The following is an 18,075-nucleotide window of genomic DNA, read 5'->3' as shown; positions in this document are numbered from 1 at the left end:
CATTTCCTCCTAATCTCTCACTCTTTACGCTAAAGTATTTTTTAGTAATTTCAATTATTTATTCTACGGCCTTTGTGATTCAGGGGTCATTCTTAAGGATTTAGGACAAAATTTAAGCTTTAGTGTAATGAGCGAGGTATTGACAAGTAGGCGAGCCCCCCTTATATACGTAATAGGTACCTGCGAATATAGAAGTTCGTTAGGTAAGCTAATTCGTAAGTTACGGATATTTTTACTAATGAAAACCATCGTAAAAAACTAAAAGCTCTAGTTGCCTTTTTAAGTAGCAAAAAATTGGAGAGCAGCTGGGCCTCCTTCCCCGCTCATTTTTCTCCAAAATCGTTCGATCAAAATTATGAGAAAGCCGTTTAGCCAAAAAAAATAAAAATTCAAATTTCGTTTTAATTATTCATTTGCGCAGAGCCGAAATCAAAACATGGATTAACTAAAAAAACGTTCAGAAATTAAATAAAAAACGAATTTTTTTAAATGAAAGGAAGGAGTAACATTAAAACTTAAAACGAACAGAAATTACCCAGTATATGAAAGGGCCTGTTCCCTCATCAACGCCCCGCTCTTTACGCTAAAGTTTTTACAGTATTAAACAGTAGAGTTGAGAGAAAGAGTCAAACTTTAGGGTAAAGAGTGGGGCGTTGAGGAGGAAACAGCCTCTTTCATATACGGGATAATTTCTGTTCGTTCTAAGTTTTAATGTTGCTCCTTACTTTCATTTAAAATACTTGTTTTCTTATCTAATCATTAAAAAGTACGGATAAAGGTTCTGAAAGAATGTCCGCAAAGGCTTTAAAGGATTTGAGAAATAAACTAGCTAATTTGATCCTCCTAACTCATAGAAGCATATTGGTATTTTTAATCGTACTAATAAGAACTTCGTGAATTACTCGAATAAAAATTTAAATAATAGTTGAGATGCAACTGAATTTGGGGCACGGATTTTTACTTTGAATTTGATTTTAGGGAGTCAAGTGAGACTTAATTTTTCTTGGAATTTGGTTAGTAATTTCCGTTGGAATTTGGTAAATCGACACGGGTCTGTTTAGAGGGCATATCCTGTCATGCCCCAAAGGATTTTGTAAAGTTTTGAAATACTTGGCTTTCCTGATTGGTAGTTCCAGGACAGTTTTTGGCTTGGTTACATACATAAATAAAATTGGGTGGTTTAATCTGACAATGAAATACAACAAACTTTCGGTTAGATCGTATAATTTCCACTTCTCACCCATTTCTAGCTATATTTTATATTTTATTTCATATTTTAATTACCCTACATCCCTCACTACTCTACATACTACCTATCCTTTTTGAAGCTATAGCACTTTCCTTTCTACCAAAACAATAAAACCGCTACTTTACTATTTTACTTCCTCACAACCAATTAGCATTTTATTTACAGGTGCCAAGGCATCAATTTGGTTTCAAATATGATGTTTTCTAAAGAACATAGAGCTGGATCAAACAGTTCGTGGTAACGAACTGTAGTAAGGAGCGACCCGGCTCAATACTAACCAAAACTCTAAAAAATTGAATTTTGATATCAATAGCTACATCAAAAGAATCGCATTTTAATGCTGATTTTAAATATATAAATTTCATCAAGTTTAGTCTTACCCATCAAAAGTTACGAGCCTGAGAAAATTTGCCTTATTTAGGAAAATACCCCCTAAAAGTCCTAGGATCTTAACGAAAATGACACCATCAGATTCAGCGTATCAGAGAACCCTACTGTAGAAGTTTCAAGCTCCTATCTACAAAAATGTGGAATTTTGTATTTTTTGCCAGAAGACAAATCACGGGTGCGTGTTTATTTGTTTGTTTTTTTTTTCTTTTTTTTTTTCTTTTCCCCAGGGGTCATCGTATCGACCAAGTGGTCCTAGAATGTCGCAAGAGGGCTCATTCTAACGGAAATGAAAAGTTCTAGTAACCTTTTTAAGTGACCAAAAAAATTGGAGGGCATCTAGGCCCCCTCCCACGCTCATTTTTTCCCAAAGTCAACGGATCAGAATTTTGAGATAGCCATTTTGTTCAGCATAGTCGAAAACCATAATAACTATGTCTTTGGGGGTGACCTACTCCCCCACAATCCCTGGGGGAGGGGCTGCAAGTTACAAACTTTGACCAGTGTTTACATATAGTAATGGTTATTGGGAAGTGTACAGACGTTTTCAGGGGGATTTTATTTTGTTTGGGGGTGGGGCTGAGGTGAGGGGGCTATGTTGGAGGATCTTTCCTTCGAGGAATCTGTCATGGGGGAAGAAAAATTCAATGATAAGGGCGCAGGATTCTCTAGCATTACTATAAGAAAACAATGAAAAATAAACATGAAAATGTTTTTTCAAATGAAAGGAAGAAGTAGCATTGAAGCTTAAAACGAACAGAGATTATTACGCATATGAGGGGTTCTAAAAATACTTTAGCATAAAGAGCGAGGTATTTAGGAGGAGATAAATACCTTGCTCTTTATGCTAAAGTATTTTTAGTAATTTCAACCATTTATTCTACGGCCCTTCTGATTCAGGGGTCATTCTTAAAGAATTGGGACAAAACTTACGATTTAGTGTAAAGAGCGAGGTATTAACGAGGGTACAAACCCCCTCGTATACATGATAAAAATATAACGTTATGAAAGTTTGTTACGTAAGTTAATTCTTAAGTTACGTATATTTTTTAGTAATAAAAACGTTCGTTAAAAATTAAAAGTCCTAGTTGCCTTTTTAAGTAACCGATAAATTGGAGGGCAACTAGGCCTCCTTCTCCACCCCTTATTTCTCAAAATCGTCTGATCAAAACTAAGAGAAAGCCATTTAGCCAAAAAAGAATTAATATACAAATTTCATTTTTATAATTTATGTGCGGAGAGCCAAAACCAAACATGCATTAAATCAAAAACGTTCAGAAATTAAATAAAAAAAAAACTAATTTTTTTAGCTGAAAGTAAGGAGCGACATTAAAACTTAAAACGAACAGAAATTACTCTGTATATGAAATGAGTTGTCCCCTCCGCAATCCCTCGCTCTTTACGCTAAAGTTTGACTCTTTGCCACAATTCTACTTTTTAAAACAATTAAAAGCTTTAGCGTGAAGAGCGAGGGATTGCGGAGGGGACAACTCATTTCATATACGGAGTAATTTCTGTTCGTTTTTTAATGTCGCTCCTTACTTTCAGCTAAAAAAATTAGTTTTTTTTTATTTAATTGCGCTCAAGACTCATCTTCAAATGCGAATCATGTCATGAGGAAGCCACAATTCACACAGAAAAACCCCTTGCTCCTAGAAGGCTTAAAAAAAAAGACTCAACGAAAACCGTAGTCAAAAAACGGAAAAGGACTGATTTTGATAGTGTGAATACTATCAGAAAGAAACACAAAACAGAAACAGGAACAGTAAGCGTCAACAAAGAGGTAGTGGTTGGTGCAATAAATGGTGGAATGACTCACGCCCAGGTTCAAGAACTTTTCTCTACCATTGGAATAAATACCCCGTCTCAAAAAGTCTTTACGAAATTTGAGAAAGAAATTTGCGTAGAATTGGAAAAAGTTCTCTATGACTATCTTATCGAAAATGGGAAAACCGAGCGAAGGATGGCACTGGAAGCAGGTGAGAAAATTCACCCAAATGGAGCTGTAGAGACATGTGTTATAGTTGATGGAAGCTGGTGTACACCAAGCTAGGGGAATAGATATCGTGCAATCTCAGGCTGTGGAGTGGTGATAGGTTTCTATTCGAAGAAACTCTTAAATCTAGGAATTAGAAACAAATATTGCTGTACTTGCGTAAAATACAGGTATCAAGTAAATAGATCTGTTCCTGAACATACATGTTTTATGAACTGGCAGGGGCCCAGTACAGGTATGGAGTCAGATATATTAGTTGACGCATTCCGAAATTGACTTTCTTTTGAAAGTTAAATAAAGTTTCAATTCTTTCCATGTTTAATAAAATATACGAAGACATGTCACTTACTTGCTTAGACTTAGGACTTCCCGTGCCCTGAGGCATATAAGGCAACGACTGTTGACCTCCAAGTCTCTCTGTCCCGGTCCAACGACCAGAGTTCCTCCATCGGCCTTCTTGACTGTTTGGCCTTCTCCAGTAACTGCTCAGGGTTTTACACTGCCTAGATCAGGCGGCATGCAGTCCAACGTATTACATGGGAGTCAGCTTAGGGGTTCCACCTCTCATGAGATCTCAAGTCTTCTTCCGATTTCTCATGGGAAAAAATTTCTCTCATTTCATCATTTTTTCAGAACTATAAATATATTTCTTCTAATATTTTTTTATTTGAAAAAAAAAAATCGGAACACTATTGCTTTAAAGCAATAGTTGTTGTTAGTTTTAGATTTCAGTTTCTCTCTTTACGTTCTTAAAAAATATATTTTTTAAATCTTTACTTAGTCTACCCTACTAACTAATTAAACTATATATTATTTTATTTTTTATATAATAACCCACACTTGCATTTAAACGATTTCAACCCTTTCGAGGGGAATTACTTTACGTGGTGCTAAAAATTACAGCATGGCCGAAGTGTGGGTAAGGCAAGACAAGTGGACTCCGGGATGCAAAGTCATGCGACAGAGAGTAGAGAAATCCTGGTAAATCCTATTTGTGAGCAAACCAGCCTCCCCCCCGATGATTGTGCAATATTATGGCATTTCCTAAAAAATGAGTGAATTTAGGGTCTTGTGAAGGACAAGAGCAACAAAGATGAGAAAACAGAGCAATCCACACTATTTTGCGATATGTGGGAGCCTTGAGATAAACTTCCCATGTCAACACTGAAACACACTTAAGAGTTTGCACACATTATGGGTCTTAAATTATAGGTTTTTAGGACCGATCAGAATTGTTTCTTGGTGAGTCGTGATCAACTTAACGTCGTCAATAAAACAATATGATTTCGCTGAAACGCAGTATAAACACTACCTAATGCGGACAGATTAAAAGTATTTAAAGCATTTGGAAACGAACAATGTTCATCATAGGTTAAACAGTTCAACAACCCAATCAAGGCCATGAAAACCCCTAGCTTTAACAGATTCATAGATCCATCATTGTCCAACGCTGGTAGTCATAGGAACAGGTTGGCCGTGAAAACCAGTCTCAGACAAGCTGTAGAAAACACACAATCCGTAATTGCTATTTATTCATTTTATTGGGCACAGACGAACCTTAAAAACCTTAATTGTCTAAATTTTCATTCGAAAAATACATGGATAGTGGAAGCACCGGGTTAGGGCCCTATTTTTGTTGATGTTGAAACATGTGCTTCAATCAATAATTTAACGCTGTGTCCTAAAAATTAGCAAATCTATATATATATATATAAATATATATATATATATATATATATATATATATATATATATATATATATATATATATATATATATATATATGTATATATATATTTATATATATATATATATATATATATATATATATATATATATATATATATATATATACATATATATATATATATATATATATATATATATATATATATATATATATATATATATGTTAGTAATTATATACATAATTACTAATGTAGTAAAACAGTCTTCCTTTTCTCCTTCTGTCTTGTTTTTTTTTTTCTTTTTTATGTGTTTGTGCTGTTGCATTGGTGATTTCTTTTTTCATTATATATATATATATATATATATATATATATATATATATATATATATATATATATATATATATATATATATATATATATATATATATATATATATATATATAAGCACATTGAAAAACGCTGGTCAAGTGATTCCGTGATTATTTTGAACCCTAAGAAGTATTCTTCTAGAAGAATTTTTTGCGTTTTCTAATAAAGGTTTAAAATTGCTAATAAAGGTATAAAATTACCAATAAAATCTGTTTTACGCACCATCTCTACAATTTGTAGAAGGGCAGGGGGGGGGATTAAGAAATTATACAATAAATTCAATGACAAACTAGCGTCACTTAACTTTTTATTGCCCCCCCCCCCCTAATGACACTGAACCCCGTTGGATAAAAAAATTAAGATATCTGAGTTTCGAGGTCCTTCTAAATATGAAATTTCATTAAGATGCGATCACTCTTTCGCAAGTTAAAAATACCTCATTTTTTCTAATTTTTGAGAATGAATCCCCCCCCCAATTCCCCCAAAGAGAGCAGATCCGTTCCTTTTATGTCAATCCCGTATCTAGGACTTGTGCTTATTTTTCACACGAAGTTTCATCCCGATCCCTCCACTCTAAGCGTTTTCCAAGATTTTAGTCCCCCCCCTCAATTCCCCCCAATGTCACCGGATCCACTTGGAATTTAAAATAAGAGCTTTTAGACACGATATCCTTCCAAACTTCAAATTTCATTAAGATCCGATCACTCCTTCGTAAGTTAAAAATACCTAATTTTTCTAATTCTTTCAGAATTACACTCCCCCCCAACTCCCATAAAGAGAGAGGATTCGTTCCGGTTATGTCAATCACGTATCTAGGACTTGTGTTTATTTTTCCCACCAAGTTTTATCCCGATCCCTCCACTCTAAGCGTTTTCCAAGGTTTTAGGTTCCCCCCTTAATTCCCCCCAATGTCACCGGATCCAGTCGGGATTTAAAATAAGAGTTCTGAGACACGATATCCTTCCAAACTTCAAATTTCATTAAGATCCGATCACTCCTTCGTAAGTTAAAAATACCTCATTTTTTCTAATTTTTCCGAATTACTCCCCCCCCCCCAAACAGAGCAGATCCGTTCCGGTTATGTCCATAACGTATCTAGGACTTCTGCTTATTTTTCCCACCAAGTTTCATCCCGATCCCTCCACTCTAAGCGTTTTCCAAGATTTTAGATTCCCCCCTCCAACTCCCCCCAATGTCACCGGATCTGGTCGGGATTTAGAACATCAAATTTCATTAAGATCCCATCACCCGTTCGTAAGTTAAAAATACTTCATTTTTTCTGTTTTTTTCGAATTAACCGACCGCCCACTCCCCCCAAATTGTCAAATCGGGAAAACGACTATTTCTAATTTAATCTGATCTGGTCCCTGATACGCCTGCCAAGTTTCATCGTCCTAGCTTGCCTGGAAATGTCTGAAGTAGCAAAACCTGGACAGACAGACCGACAGTATTTGCGATCGCTATATGTCACTTGGTTAATACCAAGTGACATAAAAAAAATACCCCTCTTCAACACCACTCACTCTGCCCGGTATTTGGGAATATAGGTTGAATATTCAAAAATTCCTTATTTTCTTCATTATTTTTGATGGTCTTATTTTCGAAGCGGTTGCTCCGTTTTATATGTGGGAGGGATCTTTCCACAGGGAAAAGGGATACTTTTCTGGAGGGAAATAAGTCTAGCACCAAGTTGTTGGCAGCATTAACATCATTTTTCTTTTCTTTTTTAACTAAAACAATATTCTTATAGAATTGTGCAGCTAAACCTTGAGAACGATTGTTTTAAATTGACCTCCGGTTCTCTTCTTAACAAATCTTGGCTCTTCGTAAGAAGTTTCAAATAACAGATCCTAAACTTTTGGCACTTCAACTTTCAATTTCAACTGGTATTCTACTTCTGTCGGTGTTTATTATCGTTTACCATGCCCATCAAGTAGCACGACAAGAAACATTCCGCTCGTGTCGGATGAAAAGGCAAAACAAAAACCAATTTAAATGCGAGAAATCCCAATATCATTTACGAAAAATTAATTGGGAAGGCCAATAGTGTGTTAGCAAGGTATTTGAGGAAGACGCTCGAAGAGATACTATATTTTCCACACAGGCTTTGCTTCTAATTGTGAATCCTATTTTCTCACAGAAATATCGATGTTTGAAGAATTTGTTCCAGTTTTACCACACTTACCATCAGGTTGATACTCACTGGATCAACCAGTGGTTAAGGTCCAAAAAGGATGGTATGCGAGAATTTAAAAAAAGGGAATAGTTGTGGGAAAAGTCAAAGTCATGGCCAATTGTAGAAAAAAGCCAAGACAGATTGTTCAATTAAGTGGGCAGCCCAGTCAAGGTTAATTTTACCCCTTTGATTGCCGTTGTTACTGTCTCCCATTTATGCTAAACCTCTCCGTGCATGCGTGTCCCTTCACAAATGCCGAACTAGAGTCGTACCTGTTGGAGGTTCTCGCTGGGAAACACACGCAGGTTGACTACTACGGGCTGACTTACTTGAAAATTTTCCTCTCATGCATGTCACTCCACAGTGCTGAACTAGAGTCAACCCTCTCATGCTAATTCACGGTGGGTTCAACCTGTTGGAGATTCTACCTTGCCTTTTTGGCAATTATAATTGCCAAATTGACAATTGTCGATTATAACTGACGAAGGTAAATTGTTTATATACAGTCCAAATTTGCCTATATATCTAGCCAAATTTGCCTATATATTGGAAGATATTGTCAATATATCCATACTTTAAGCGGCGGGCATAGGCCAGATGGAATGAGGGTCTGACTGTCTAGTATTTATTAGTTTATTTAAAGAATTTGTAAAACCTTGGTTCGTGGCTTGTTTAGAGCAATGGTCTAAACGAGCCACGGCATCAGGCATCCGTGCCTCTGAGCAATGAACATGGGCGTGAAAAAAAGACTATATTGTTGGTATACGGTTAGCGATTGATTACCGCTAGATAAATAGGCTAAACATTCAACGGCCTTAAGCAGTGAACATGGGCCTGATGGAGTTTGACATGAAAAAGGAAATATATTGTTGGTACATGTGTAGCGGAGGGTTACCGCTAGAGCAGCAACGCTCAAACGCTAGCCACGGCTTGAAGGCCTCCGTGCCTCTGAGCGATGAACATGGGCATGAAAAAGGAACTATATTGATGTACAGAAATCCGACCTGAAAGAGACCAATGATCAGCAACTATTGCGAATAAAGTGTACACCCGTTCTTGGGTGGAGGGGAAATTGGTTGGGCCACGCTTACCTTCAGCTATGCTATTGACAAGAGATTCAAATACATAAGTGGCTGGTTTCATTCTTAAAAATATCGCGTTTATTGAAGTGTACAAAATCTACCTTTTTTAATAGTCCAAAATAGGGAAAAATTGTCCATCTCATTTGGTCCAAAGCCCGAACCTATCTTCTTTAAAAACAGATTTTAGCCATTACAATCCAAAATTACTATATTGCAATAAAATGAATCAAAGTTTGAGCAGGATTTTAGCTATTCGGAGTTCATCTTGCATAAAACTTTTTGTTCCTTCAGTGAATGTATTTTGACTTGACGGGCAATTTTATGAGCTGAGTCTAAAACTTAAGAGCTTTCAATGGGACAAAAGATGCTTTAGAATGAAATGGAGCTTTCATATTAAAATATCTCCTGTCTTGATGCTTGAAGTCTGTTTTGCCGTCAAATCTATAGAAAAAATAGATAGACATGCGATAACACCATTCGTCAAATGTCAGTTATCTTATTAGCTTTACAAATATCAAGGTTTTAATTACGAAAAAATAAGTTGCAGGGCTGAAATAATATTTTGTGACCCTCTTTTAAGTGTTGAAAAAACACAGCTTTTGGAACGATAATAATTTCGAAACTAATTAAAATACGGTACGAATAACACCAATTAGTAGATTTACTACTACTACTAACAACTTACTGCTGAGCCAACCACCTGACCCCAACAGAGCTGAAAACGCTCTTCATCCAACCTAATCTACACAACTTTACTCTTTGTCCCCTCCCATAAAGTCCAAATTGCCTTTGAATTCTTCCCTTACGACCTTTTCTAGCCCCATTCGGGGACGACAACTGCTTTACATTTGGCCCCGGATGAATAGTTAAAAATCATAATCTTTGACAATCTGCCATCCTTCCTCCTAAAACATGGCCTAGCAATCTCAAACTTTCTTTACTTATAGCCATTGAAACTGGGATTGAACACCATTTTTCGTGGAGCTTATTGTTTGATATACGGTCAGTCAAACTATTACCAAAGACTATCCTAATTCAATAATGACAATAAAAAAATAAAATATGAAACCCCACCAAAAAATTTCAAAGTATTGCTACAAAACAGGCTGATTCGAAAGGGCACCCACTTTCCGCCACCTGGTGTATATCAGACCGACAAGTGTACCGCACAGTTCCGCTACGCTTAGCAGAGGCAAATGGCGGACGTTATTTCAGAAAGTGGGAACCCCCTCCGCACAAAATTATAACAGAAAGCGAGTACAGTTCAAGACAAGGATTGCGAAATCCGAATTCGATTTTTATTTTTACGAGTTTTACACAAAAAAAGAACACTTGGCTTTCTCAGCCAAAACTGATATTTAAAATTCAAGCACACACAAAAATCAATTCTTGTTGACGAGGACACAATTTAAAAATGTTTCTAGGATGCTCCAAACTATGGCTCTGGTCTAGCCTCAAATATAAACAATGGCGTCTTACTTCCTTTCAACAACGGTCTGAGGGACTGTCAAAAACGGGTTGGTTTGTCCCTGCCTTGGGTCATAACCTTCAATACGACGAAACGGGTGTGTATTTTTTTTTAATATAATGAAACTGCCCTGCCTTCTTACAGAGTTTTATTTTAATATGTAAAAATGTGCAGCCTGACTTGTTATTACCCCTCCACTAAGCCCTCTTTTTGGATGTCCCGTTTCACCCTTCAGACATCCCGCGCTCCAGACGTATATCTAGAAGATCCTCCGAGTCCAGCCCCTGCCTTAAACGTCATTATTTTTGTTTTATTATTTACACACCTTGTTACTTTCTGTGTAATTTGCCTTGTTGTAAGCGGTTTAAACCAATCTGCCGACCCTCAAGTAAATGCCTGTGTATGTAACTGTATATCCCCACCCACCAAGGTGGTTGATTTTGGTGATTCGTCTATTACAACATAAATACACTTGCAATAAACAGATTTAAGGCAAATTCCAGGGACGAGGATAGAGTAATGCGTCATATAAAGTTTGGCCCTTTCAGCAAAAACCCAAAAATACGTAGTACACCAAGGCATTAACTTCTGCACATCATAGCGTCTTTTGCAAATGGACTTACATATGAATAAATAAATTATGTCTTAAACCAAAATTCTTCCAGAGGGTTTGTTATTTGGGGATGGGAACTGCAAGTTGAAAATAACCTTTGGCCATGAATCAAATCGTCGTCCATTTTAAAGCCTTCCTCTAGATCTTCTCATGTGGAAATATGAATAACTCCAGAAAGGGATTCTTTACCCTCATCTTACCGTATGCAGACATAATTAACTATTTATGCAAATTCTGATGTTGCTATCACAAAATTAAACAGATGGTTCAGAATAAGGCCCAGGAAATTCTCCCACCCCCTTGTAAAATTCCATACCATGTAAAATTGAGCCACGACAGGGAAAGTATGACAAATAAAAATACTGAAGGAATTTTGGAATAATCTACCCATATTCCAAATATAGGTAGAGTATGTAATGTCGAATATTCTACAATATTGATTTTTACTAATTAATATTTGAAAAGAGGAATCTAAAGATTAAGCTATGGGAAGGAGCATGGATTAAGCCCCAGAAATGAGCATTGAATTTTTTTTCTGGTCAATTTGAAACTTACAGTCGTAAGTCATAGTGCCAAGGAGACTAATGAAGAAAGAATCATTCAAAGGATCGGCCACTTTCAAATTAAGTTCCTCTTGTAAAGGTCACTTAAAAAGGGCCGAATTTTTTTTTCCTGAAAGTTAAATGAAACTTTGGGCTAAGGGGACCCCGATACAGAAGGAATAAACAAAACCACTGCTTTCCCACAAAATGCAGCCCGAAAAGTTTTTTTCCACCCACTTTTGATCGAAGTGACTTTCTTAGAAACCCGAGAGGGGGCTAATTAGATAGAAAATTTAAAGTTCTAGTGCCTTTTTTTAAGGCCAAAAGGTACTAGAGGACAATCCACCTCTCCCTTAGTTCCTTTTCAGCTACTCGGGCCTCTTCTAACCTCTATGATATAGAGTTAAGATTTTGAGATGTATATTGTTCAAAAGCTTCGATGTATCTAAGAAGTTTGCCTTCAGGGTTTATGTCAACCCCAAATCCCAAGCGTTTACCTTATCTTACCCAGCTATTATAACTCAGACCCCAGAAACATGAAATTAAAAAAAATAAAATAGGAATGTGAAAATAAATACTATAGAACACCACAGACGGGCAAGCTTTTCCGGCTCCGCGTCAAAACCAACCATAATGTGAATAGTAAAGGGACGCTTGGGTCAATGATAGTTTCATTTTAAAACAGTTTTGTAATGAATATTAAGAGAAATTTTGTTAAGAAAATGATTAGAATGTGCATTTAAACTTTATTAAAAAAATACGGGGGTCAGAGGTTGTCAACCCCAGTTCTACACCACATATCAGGCTTATATTTTGGAAATTCCTGTTTTTAAATGTCAAACTTTCTCTATGGCTGCTCAATTTCACATGGGGGGAGGGGGATATGCCTAGCACCCAGAATAACGTATGATACATGACCCAAGTACAATTTATGTTAAAACTTATGAACTTTATAAGTAGTTTTTCAAATATGCACCCCGTCTCCGGCTTGAACAGGTATAATCAAACCTCAACTGAAAATTTTTTATAAAATAAAGTTAACACTGTTTTGAATTACTTACTAATCAATTCTTGCCAATACACTTGATTGCGTCATAGGGCGAGCCTTTTTCGTCAAATTCAACCCAACAAACTGCAAAAGTTCAATCCAAATGCCCAGGTCTTGTCTGCAAACAGGAGGGGGAGAGATTCCTTCCACGATTTCTGTTTCCCCTACATTCAAAAACATAACAATTCAAAAGAATTAAAAATGTTCATTTGCCGTGTTATCTAACCCCTACTTGACATAAAATGATGAAATAGTTGCCAACAGGGGAATTGATAATTTTGGCCTGATATTGGTCAGATAGAACCAATAATTGGCACATATTCTATACAATGAATCAATTTCAGACTAATCAGATAGAAGCTAAGCATTACTGATCGGTGAACGATTGACTTAGCTTACAATATGATGCAGCGCCAAATTGTACCTCTTAGTTTAAAACTTCAGGTGTGCACCATGGTTCAAGCGGGGACTGGCACGGAGGTCTCCGCCCCAGGCCCCTGGAGTCCTTAATTTTCCTGGAATTCAGGACAATTTTATCCAAGTTATCAAATAATTATCTTTTTATTTTTGAATCACACCCTTCCCCATGTATGTCTGGGCTCAAGCATAGGAGAACACTTTTCTTCTTTCCCAGCAAAGGCACCAGTGTTTGACATTCAAAAACTATCAATTTTCTTTAGTCTTCAGCACACCAAATAAGGATATAAATTACTTAGAATTACTTTTCAATGTTTTCTTGTTTACAAAAGACAGTATTAATTAAAATGTACCATAAATTTGATGACCAGGTTTTGGATCAAAGATGCCCGATTTTTGACATTCCGTTATTACGCAGAGAAGAACTCTGACGCCAAAAGAGAAAACTAACCTGAACTTCAATCAAATCAGACCGTTGTTAATTAAAAAATACAATAAATTTGGTCAAAAACGACCCCTATGAAAGACAAAAAATACGCCTATGCTAAACCTAAAAAAGAAATCTGGCCACTAAAACCTAAATTTTCCTAAAATTGTACCACTAAAAATAGTGGTATTCTAAAAGGTAAAAAAACACTTGAATTTTGGGAACAGTTCCTCCGGAAGTCACGGTTTAAAGGCAAGATTCAAAACCAATATGCCTTAATGACGAAACTTAATAAGAGGAATCCCATGAGTTTACAACAATTCTAATTTGATAAGAATTGTGTTCATAAATAGGTTCCAATCATTATGTTATAAAAGAAGAAAAAATTCTTATTGTCACCAACTGAAATTATCAATATTTACAATTGTTTGAGCAGACTGAAGGAAAAACTAAAACTTACTACATAATCGTACCTAAACTCAATTGTGTACATCTAAAATTAAAACAGGAATTTCGGGATTCAAAAAATGCGAACGCACTATAGAGAGAATAAAACTATCATGAAATAACCTAAGGCATGAGACCTATTACTCAACTATATCCGCTATTGCCTTAAGGCTAAAGCTAAAAAAAATGTAAATTTTGGATTTCAATAAAAAAATTAATGTTTCGTTCCATAAAATCCACTTTAATTGATAGAGAGCTATCTATGTACATACTTCTTGAATGCGTTTTTTATTTTATTACGCAGTCTGCTGCATCATTAGAAAAGACGAAAAAAAAACTTTAAGCTTTTGGAACACGTGATGCTTTTCAGTTAAAATAAAATAAATATCACACTTTTTATGCTATGCCACAAAAAAAGAAAATAACTGACCTTTTCTTGAATTGGTCTGTAATTGTTTTTTACTCTCGCCAAGGGAATGTACATTACCTCCCATAAATGTAAAATAATTTTGGCTCCCAAATCCTGACCTCCCGTGCAGTTAATCCGGTTATAAGAAAAGGTGTTACACGTTAAACGTGCATACAGTTTTCTAACATGTGAGTCTTCAGCATTGACCAACAACTGGGTTCTTTTAAATAAGAAACTATCCTACCACAACAATTGGCCCCTCAACTGTCGAAATCCAAGATATAAAAACCTGTTCTTTATACAAAATCGTTTAGAGGATTCGTATAACAGACAGTTCTGATGTAGAACCACAGAGAAACAGAGAGTTTACTTGTAAAATATTTTAAAACTCAAAAATATTTCATTCTTTTTACTGGCTTTATATTTCAACAGAAGAACCAATCAGGTTTTAACCATGCAGATTTCTTCGTGTACACAGAAATTGCATTCCCTTATCCAGCTAGAGTTGTCACTATAAAAGTAAGTAACAGTTAGCCGATTTTAAAAAGGTGGGATATTTTTTGCTCTAAAAATAAGGAATGACGCGACTAACTTGGGAAAAAACCCATAAAACACATTATATGGAACTAAAGCACACTGTATAACACGGACAATCAATAATCTCTCTTTTTCTCTATGATCAAATTTCAATGCCTTGATTTTTTTTTTCACGGTCGGATACTCTTCCTTTTAAATCTACCAGAAATAATCAGAAGTCAGTTTTCTTAAGCTATTTTACTTATTTTTAAGTAAGAATATAAAACACACTTTAGAAAGTATAGTTTGTTGATCCTAGCTTTTGTTAATCTTGTTTATCATGAGATATAACAGACTTTAAACTGTTCTTTTCTTAGACATAGTCGAACAAAATGGAAAGGTCTACTTATCGGTGCAGTAAATAATGCTGGATAAAGAAAAATGAATTGAGATGTTACAGGAATATTTTGACAACAATGGTGTGAATGGGTAAATAGTTTTAATCACACTTATTTGAATCAAAGAGGAAGGTAATGAAACGAAATTTTTAATTTGCTGGAACGAAACAACTAGTCAATTTTGAAAATCTTTCAAGATGTTATTTAGTTTACGTTTTGGCTTAAGACTCTGAACAGAAAAAAAAAAAAAAAAAAAAAAAAAAAAAAAGGGAAGTGTTGGCTAATGTACACTAGTTCTAATTCTTCTATAGCTCTTAGGTTTTCATCCAACAGTTTTTTTTTTTGAGTAATGATAGTAGCGTTCGACAGCATAGTGCAAGGAAAGAGACTTTTCCAGGATCGAGATCAAATATATGAGAAAAAAAAAAAAAACAGAAACCAAGCACGACTTCTACGGGTCATTTTAATTTACTGTTACATTGCTCAGATGTGAAGAAGACATGACATTGAAAAACAAGCTACTCAGACTCAAAACAAAAGTTCAAATGACCCTATTCAAAATAAAACCACCTATTCAATATTCCGTCACACTTAAAATAGGCTTTCACTTCATCGTGCCGGATTTAAGTTATCTATCTATATATATTTTTTTTAATTGCACAAAACTAGGCTTTGATTAGGACTGAAGACCCAGGCTAGGCAACTTAGATCCATCCAAAGTAAATCGATTCTGCTTAGCTGCACCGCTACATACCAAATTGTCCGTGCTAACACTATGACCATTTGTATCGCTGAACAATGCACGGCGCGCAAAACTACGCGTTACCATGGAATGTCCACTGGCCGGCACAATTATTGTTTTTGATACGGCCGCAGGAATACTCGACATTGATCCACTAGTAGAGCCAGTTGTTTCAACAGCTGTGCCATTGATGTTGCCACCAATTATAATAATGTCCGGGTTATTAGGATCTTCTCCACTATTCGAAATTATACTACTATTGGCACTGTTACTAACTCCCATGTACGTTCCAATCCGAGGAGGAGTAGACGATTCTGTTACACTTTTTTCCGAAGGTGGTCGTGGAAGACGCCTTCTTAGCCAGCTATGTCTTAGAGCCTCTTCGGGAGTCATCCGAGTCTGTGGATCCCAGTCCAAACATCTGTTAATAAAATCCATAAAGAGTGTTTCATCTTCAGACATGTCGGACAAGGGGTCAGTGGACGACTCACCATCGATTATCACTTCCGATGACGAGCTGGTAGATTTGTTCGTTTTTCCTGAAAAATAGAATAAACCACATTTTAGTGTTTATTGACCCCAAACTACTTAATCGAACCACTGAACCGTTCACCCAAGGTTAGGCTTACAAAACCACACGAAACCCAAATAACACATTCTAATCAGGCTAAGTAGAGAGAACAAAAAAGCAGTATTACAACATATTTTTTTTTTTTTAAATACGACTTTATATGATACGAAAATAGACAAGAGAAGCCCAGGTGCCAAAACCTCGTGCTTTCTTCTATTAAAGCTCTAGCATTATAGTCCTTTTTCCACCCACTAACAAAAATTACTGCAAGAGCCTACTAACAATGCTAAATGAACAATTCTCTTATCTACAGACACTACACCTAACAATTGAAGCTATACTCTGGCCAAAACTACTTTTACGGCATTGCCATTTCCATTTTTAAAAACAGGAAATCCGATCCTGGCTGCAAAACAGATTTCAGCAAACAACTGAGACCTAGATCTATACAAATACCATTTAAACCATGGACAATTTCATTCTAGTGAAGCACATTGTTGGTAAAATTGAGCATGAAACACAGGGTAAAACAGACTGAACTGATCGATCGAGTGTATTTTAAATCTTAGATTTGAGTGCTTCAACATTTCGACCGTTTTTTATAGCTAGAAATAAGGTAAGAAAAAACTAGTTCTTCTAAGCCAGGTAAAAAAAGAAATAATCAAAATGATTCCTTAAATGCATGTTTTGTTCGTCATTTCCTACAAATCCAATGAGACTGTTTCAAATACGTAGGGCTCTCTTTTGTCATTTGAAAAATTTGAAAATGATGTTTTTTTTCTTGATTGGATAGAAAGAGTTTAACTTTGGCGTAAAGAGCGGAACATTGAGGAGGGGACAGCCCCTTTCATACACGGACTAATTTCTGTTCATTTTTAGTTTTAATGCCGCTCCTTATTTTCAGTTAAAGAAATTATTTTTTTTTATTTAATTTCTGAACGTTTTTGAATTAATGCAGGTTTTAATTTTGGCTCACGGGACATGAATATTTACAACGAGATTTGCATATTAATTTTACTTTTTTTTTGGCTAAATAGCTTTCCAAGTTCTCATCAGACGATTTTGAGAAATAAGGGAACGGGGGAGGGGGCCTAGTCGCCCTCTAATTTTTGTTGTTGCTTAAAAAGGCCACTCAAACTTTTAATTCTATTTACGAACGTTTTTATTAGTAACAAATATACATAACTTAAAAATTAGCTTAAGTAACGAACGTATATTTTTACTGCGCATATGAGGGGGTTCGCCCCCTCATCAATACCTCGTTCTTTACACTTAAGTACAAATTTTGAACCTGACAGGGAGTGTTTCCCCCTTTTGTCGAAAATAAGACAATTTTCTCAGGTTTGCTAACTTTTAATGGGTAAAACTAAACTTGATAAAACCTATAATTTAAAATCAGCATAAAAATTTGATGTATATAATGGTATCAAAATTCTGTTTTTTGGCACTTGATATTAACCAAGTGACATATAGCGATCGCAAATTCTGTCGGTCTGTCCCGGTTTTGCTAGTTTGGGAACTTCAAGA

At 35.7% G+C, this 18,075-nt stretch overlaps 1 protein-coding gene across 1 annotated transcript in view; it reads right to left on the bottom strand.

Annotated features, from left to right (window-relative positions):
- Positions 1 to 10,234: 10,234 nt before the first annotated feature.
- LOC136031398 (dual specificity tyrosine-phosphorylation-regulated kinase 2-like) overlaps positions 10,235 to 18,075 on the bottom strand; it is a 93,036-nt gene continuing 85,195 nt past the window's right edge. Inside the window, exon 4 of the mRNA XM_065710942.1 lies at positions 10,235 to 16,516. Within this exon, the coding sequence (XP_065567014.1) occupies positions 15,912 to 16,516 (605 nt within the window). The 3' untranslated portion in view covers positions 10,235 to 15,911. The remainder of the gene's footprint in view (positions 16,517 to 18,075) is intronic.

The sequence above is a fragment of the Artemia franciscana genome, chromosome 1 (assembly GCF_032884065.1).
Source record: "Artemia franciscana chromosome 1, ASM3288406v1, whole genome shotgun sequence".
Taxonomy (NCBI): domain Eukaryota; kingdom Metazoa; phylum Arthropoda; class Branchiopoda; order Anostraca; family Artemiidae; genus Artemia; species Artemia franciscana.
This window is presented reverse-complemented; position numbering and strand designations above follow the sequence as displayed.